This window comes from Solanum stenotomum, chromosome 1, assembly GCF_019186545.1.
Source record: "Solanum stenotomum isolate F172 chromosome 1, ASM1918654v1, whole genome shotgun sequence".
Taxonomy (NCBI): domain Eukaryota; kingdom Viridiplantae; phylum Streptophyta; class Magnoliopsida; order Solanales; family Solanaceae; genus Solanum; species Solanum stenotomum.
Window position 1 is genome coordinate 22226263 of NC_064282.1, and position 6878 is coordinate 22233140.

Below are 6878 nucleotides of genomic sequence, written 5' to 3' on the forward strand. Positions count from 1 at the left end.
TTTTAATTTTAAAAAATAAAAATAAAATTTTAGACGAAATCGCTGCTATTTCGTCATTTTGTCAGAGGAAAATCGCTGCTGACGCAGCGATTTTGCCCTTTTGGCTAGAATAAAAAGTGATGTGCCCTTTTGGAATTTTTGACAATTTTTTTGCCCTTTAGGCTCCGGACTCTTGTTTTATGCATATATACATGTTTATAAGCAAAGAAAAAAACTGATTATAAGTTGAACCCGTAAAATTCGACCTTAATTTAAATGTTCTTGTTAGTATCATCAATTAAATTCTTTTGTTTTGAATTTTTTTATGAGTGGACTGTGGACCGCACTTTGCGACTGAAAACGAACTTGTAAATCATTTCTATTTTCTATGACAAAACATTGTTACAGTCGGATTATTTCACAAGTTAGTTGATATATTATAGATTCTTGTTCCTCAAGATTTTTGGGAGCCCAATTCTAGCATAGAATGCTCTTAATTTTTTTTTTTTGGGGGGGGGGGGGTGGTTTGTAATCTTTAATTTTTGCCCTCAAATAAGATAGATTTTAATTTTTGTTACTACTACTGCACATTTAATGAAAATTTGTGAGACAAGTATCCTTATCTATGACCTAATTTCGTTAAACATAAGCATAGAGAATTTTTGCCTTGTTTCTCATAAGTTCTGTAGGAATTATGTTACCAACATAAGTTATGTAGTGTTTAATTCGCTCGTCATAATTTTTTTTTAAAAAATTGCCTTGAATTGAACTTATTTCTCCAACGACACAAATATTGTAGAAATAAGCGAGCATAACTTGTTATATCTTGTAATACATAACTTATATTATATTATAATACAAAAGTATAAATTAGGAGGCAAAAATAAACTAGTATGTCCCCTTAACAATTAACATTAAACAGATCAGAATTTATGTCTTATTATTTCTTAATGCTAAATCAAATCAAAATATCCAAAAGCCTTAATATATAATACTCATCTCATGTAGCTGCATTAAGGCTCGAGTTGTATATCAAAATGGTTGCCATATTCCCCTCTTCATTCATTTCAATTTGTTTGTCATGTTTGAACTTAACACGGAGTTTAAAAAAGTAAAAAAAAACTTTTGAATCTTATAATGTTAAATTAAAGATATGATAAGATCTCAAAAGTTCACTCAACTCTTTAAGAAATTATTTAATAAAGTCATTGAAATTTATTTTGCATCCATAAAATCACTCAATTTAGGCTTTTGTATCAATAAAATCACTCAACTAAATTTTTCATTAAATAAAATTTGACATGATAAAATAACTCCTAAAATAAATAAATAAATTTAAATATTTATTTGCTTCTCTTTTGGTGAAATACTAAAAACATGCATTTCAGTTACAAATTTGGCTTCACCTCAACCAAAACTCTAGAAGGAAACAAATGAGACAGTGAGTGGTAATGGACTAATGGTTCTGATAGAAAACATTTAAGTTGAGATGTACGCGTCAATCTATCATGCACCTATTGCTATTGTTGATATGTTAGGGGGCATTTGGCAATGAAATTTTGGTACTTTTTTCCGGAGATCACGTTTAGCCATAAAATTCTAGAACTTCAGTAATTTGAAAAATACCAAAAAGCTGTTTCCCTCCAAATTACTCACAAATTCAGAAACAACTCCAATTTCAAATTATCATTTTTCATTTTTAAAACAAAAACTACTTTTCTCAAGTAGCCAAGCTAAAAGGACAATAACTTTCCCATTACAGGAACATTTGAGGAAACAAAATTGTATTTATTAAAAACTTCACATATCTGAACTTCTCTTAGTTCACTCAAAAACACCTGAACATGTAGGAAAGGGAAAAGATTAATTGATGTAATGACAAGTGAACACAATGAAGATTGACATAAGCAAACAGTAGAGAGACTATTTGTATCCTGCTGGTGAAACACAGACTGGGAAAAATGTACATTTCTGATGCAAAAATAGAACTTGAAAAGAACAGATAATATATAATGAGATGCACTCCTAATTATGAAAAACTTTTCCTGAATGTTCATGAGTCCTCTTCAAAGAAGCGAAAGATAACTATCACAGATGAATAAGGTATACCTTTCTGATCAAAACATTTGCCATCTTTCCGAGTTTGTTGGCCTGTCTTCTAATCTATGAATGTTAAATTCCATAGAGCTTCCACTTAGTCAGACCAAAAAATGATCACCTTTTATAGCATTGAGCACAGTAACAGGTCTCCATTATAAATCTCCAATCATGTCCTCAGTGACCCAAGTCCCAATGCATTGCACCAGAGGCATGCAAAGATCTTATCCATTTCCTTGATACCCTTTCCACAAATGTTTCACTTTTCTTCAGTGAACAAGAATGATTTCTGACAGTGTAAGTGTGTCCATTACGAGACAGTACTGCACAATGCTATGAGATTTGTCCCCCTGCCTGTTCATTATCTCCAGTATCCTCCCCATTTCAGACCTCACTTCGGGGTAAAATTCCTAATTAAAACCATAACCTGTCACGAGCCAAATGAATAATGGTTAAAAACTTTTGCTTACAGTGCAATAAAAGAGAATAACCAATGAGACTAACTGGAATTGTATAATCAGGACTGAAAAACTTTGATTTGCAAAGTAATATGTTCACATAATTAACATAGCAAAAGTTTATCAATCAATTCTTGCAATGGTTCTAAGTAAATCCAATTGAGATAAAAATATCATCGCAATCAAACTAAGATATAGTATAACCCAAGAGTTACTTCTGTCACAAGGGATCAGCACAATAATCACCAGAAATACCCTTTAAAAAATATCAGCTTATACTGAAAATAATAGTTGACCACAATATCAAGCGACAGCAGAATTTAAAAAGAGCCTTCACAGTTATGTGTATCACCTGACAAATAGAATAAGATCAAATATCTACAACTCGCTGCCTTTTTTTCCACTACAAAGGTGACTAAAATAACCTGCAAAATGATTGAGAAAACATTAAGTACAAAAGATAGCCACATTAAAAATGCAAGATCTCACAAAACAAAGGAAACATAATACTTAAAGGTTTTCTGGTAATTTCTTGATAATGCGCTAACTTTCTACCTTTTTATAAGCCAGATAATCTTTAAAATCTACATATATTGGAATCAATTCACTGTTTACACGGTGAAACCAGTAAAAGCAGTATCATTATAACACAGAAAATTGGTCCATGGCCTAATTTTTCCACCAATGAAGTATCGAGTATAGGAGAGAGAAATATTCTTTTATAATTGTGGCATCTATGCCAGCTTATGCACACCTGAACTAATTCCAAGGGACACCTGCGACCTCACACAAGCATAGGTATCGGGTCACTAGGCCTGGATAGATTGGAAGAAATCACCTAGTGTTTTTGCCTCCACTTGGATTTGAATTTGAGACCATATGGTTTTCAACCCAATTTATTGACCACTAGGTCACACTCATGGATGCAAAAAGAGCATCATTTTCCAATGCAATCAATTTAACACACAATAGCAAATGTCTTGAGTCTTTCTGGAGATGCAAATGAAAATCACTAATACAAAGCTTGGATATCATTGACAAACAAAAGTTGCTGACATAAAATAGACATGAGACAGGAGACAAAAAACATATGTATATATTGACGAGATTAAAGATTACCATGTAAACTGAAAGCATTTACTGCATCTAAGATGGTAGCACAACAGTATGCATATCTTAGCCTCACTTCACAATAACTTTTGGAATATGAGCTATTTTAGGCCAGTCCTCTCCTTGTTCGTTTTGACAGCATGTCCAGAGATTAGGGCACATGAGAATTCGGAGTTCTTCAAGGGAAGTAAGGTGAACCATTCCTGCAGGAATTGATGTCAATTTTGGGCACTTGTAGATGAAAAGTGCATGAAGCGATTTTAGATCACTGATCCAGTCAGGTAGGTCCAGTAAACTATAACACTTCTCTATATGCAATGTCCGCAAAGAAGGAAGATACTGAAGCCACACTGGAAGATGAACCAATTTCGGTATCTCTAGGATGTATACTGTATGGAGGCTTTTTAGGCCTTCAAATTGCAGATATTCCTGATCATTGTCAGTTGATAAATTCATCTCTTTGCAGGAGCTAATCACTATTGTTTCAAGAGCGTAGAGATGCTTTATAGCTTGAAATAAAGAAGTTAACCCACAGTCATGAACATGCAGAAACCGGAGCATATTCAGCGCTCACATTCCTTCTATTGGCAAACTCAATAGGTTAGGACAACCATTGATTTCCAAGTGTTCAAGCAGACTCAAATTTTGCAATCCCTCTGGTAAAAGGAATAACTCTCTCACATCAAATATGTACAATGATTTCAATTTAGAGACAGCAAGGAAAGATGAACAATTTGCAGACAATGTTGTTTCCAGAAGCATCATTAGTTGTTGCAAAAGTTTATTGCTAACTCTGATCAAGTTCAATTCCTCGAGACGTGGAATGAACTCAAGCATAAGGCAATCTTGGATGGTCAGCTTGAAGAGTGAAGGAAATGATGAAAGTAGGAGCCGGTCAGGAAATGACGATGATTCACTACCAGCCATTACTTCTTTTTTCCACCATCCTTTCAAGCAAGGCAAGTTACAGAGTTTCAATTCTTTCAACGATGGGAAATACATTCCAAATTGAGATCCATCATTGGAAGTATGTTCAATGTACTCTAGCAAGGTCAAATTCTCAAGTTTAAGGGATTGGAGAGAAGGAAGACACCCAAATGGTGGAAGACTTTTGCATATTTTCAGATTCTTCAGAGTAAGTTTTGTTAACTTTGGTAGTGATGAGTGCAAGCCAACCATCATCCATTTTGGGAAACTTTGACCTCCGTATCTTTCTATGAAAAGTACCTTCAAATTTTCATGTGGCTGAAGGCCTTCCAATAACAGCTCATCATATTCATCACTGACAGCTTCGTCTGTCCATTCTAATCTCAGTGATTGCAAGTATTCCTTGTTCTTCAAAACAGCATCATCAATTTTAGGACATAAACACTCTATGCAGCCCAAATTTCTAAGTGTTAATTTTCCTCTTAGCTTGACAAGACCATTCAAGTCGGTTAACACTGCATTGACTTTAGAACTCATAGAGGTTTCTTGACCTATCACAAACTGCGATAAAGTCCTAAGAGCAGTTAATTGTCCAATCCCACATGGCATTTTGGACAAATTCAAACAACCATCAAGCTCTAGATGTCGGATGTTTACCATTTTGTGAATATTTTCTGGCAGTTCACAAAGCTCAAAACAATAAGACAGCTTCAGAGTTTGCAAATTCAGCAGTTTGCTCATTGATTTTGGAAGTGTCACAAAATTATTATCAGATAGGTCGATGTACCTTAGATGCTTCAACATGCTCACAGAACCTGGCACTTCATTGATTCCCAAGCCATGTAGATCCAATACTCTTAGGCTCCTGAAATTCGATATAACTGCATCCACAACTGATTTACTTTGTTTCTCGGACCCAATAAATCTTCCCGATTCCAGGTAATCCCTTGATGTAATTGGCATAAAAAACGTGCGCAAATTTTTTTCTTTGAGCAAGGAGTGAGGGAGCTCCCATGCTGAATCGTGAACAGGACCAACTGACAAATGGCAAATATTAACACTAGATTTATTTCCTGCAGAAGTTAGCAGCGAAGTCTCATTCTCTGCAACCATTTTTGCTAGATCATGAATCAGATCATGCATTTTGCAGCTGATGATATCGCCCAACCGCTCTTTAACATCCTGAAAAAAGGACCTTCTCAGTAGACCCATGAAGTAACGTTCTCCAACATCCTCTTGACATTCATTTTCCTCATCATTTGATCTGATAAAACCTTGGGCTATCCATAACTGAATCAAGGTTTTCTTGCTAATGGTCTGATTCTTTTGGAATATTGAACAATAACTGAAACAATGCTTCAAGTATATAGGAAGATTATCATAACTCAACTTTACAACTGGCAAAATTCAATATCTGCACTTTCCGCCATGTCTGTGATTTGATGATTTTTGACATACAACCATTCAGCTTCAGTCTCTTTATAATACAAAAAGCTCCCTAAGATCCTTATTGCCAAAGGAACACCAGCACATTTTCTCAGTATTTCCTTTCCAATTGCCACTAGAGATGAATTTATTTCTTTGCCGGGCTTAAATGCTAATTTACTAAACAGGGACCAAGACATGTCTTCAGGCAGACCTTTTAGATTACATGGTGGAGCAGTACCCATAGCTGCTGCAACTAATCCTGATCGAGTGGTCATCAATACTTTACTCCCTCTAGCACCACCAATCAAAAGATCCTGCAATTTCAACCAAGATTCGCGATTTTCATTCCACATATCATCCAAAACAAGGAGGTACTTCTTACCATCAATTTCCTTTCTAAGTTGGTCTTGCAACCTGTCAAAATGGAGGCTTTGAGGTTTCATACCAGTGATAGATTCTATCATCTTTTCCACAATGAGTTTCACATTAAAAATATGCGAAACGAACACCCAAATTCTCAGATCAAAATGTTTCTTAACCCTGTCCTCATTATAAACCAGTTGTGCAAGTGTTGTTTTGCCAAGCCCCCCAATACCAACTATAGGAATCACACAAACATTTTCTCGAACCTCTAGTAGACGATCAACTATTACCCTTTTCTCATCTTCCCTTCCGATTACCTCGTCAACATTCACAAAGGAATGAGTCTCCCTATTTGGAAGCTCAAAATCAACTACTTGCTTTTCAACAAGGTGCAACATATGCTTGTCTTTCTCAATTGCTTCAAGTTTCCTTCTAATAACCTTGAGACGCTGATGGATCTCAAGACTATACAGAACAGGATTTGATTTTGTTAATTCTGTAGAATTGAATGAATTG

The 6878-nt window shown here is 35.0% G+C and overlaps 1 protein-coding gene across 1 annotated transcript; it reads right to left on the reverse strand.

Moving 5' to 3' along the window:
- Positions 1-4214: 4214 nt before the first annotated feature.
- On the reverse strand, positions 4215-6760 carry LOC125864926 (putative disease resistance protein RGA4). Its single transcript, XM_049545092.1, has 2 exons — positions 5967-6760; positions 4215-5916 (listed from the first exon to the last, which is right to left on the reverse strand). The coding sequence occupies exons 1-2, from the start codon at positions 6758-6760 to the stop codon at positions 4215-4217; spliced, it is 2496 nt and encodes an 831-aa protein (XP_049401049.1).
- Between the last annotated feature and the right edge of the window lie 118 nt (positions 6761-6878).

Bases quoted from the DNA above. Each gene is read 5' to 3' on its own strand.
- LOC125864926 (XM_049545092.1), bottom strand. From the start codon at position 6,760: ATGTTGCACCTTGTTGAAAAGCAAGTAGTTGATTTTGAGCTTCCAAAT. The intron at 5,917-5,966 runs GTAAAGTTGAGT...GCATTGTTTCAG, and splicing joins GATATTGAATTTTGCCAGTT to TTATTGTTCAATATTCCAAA.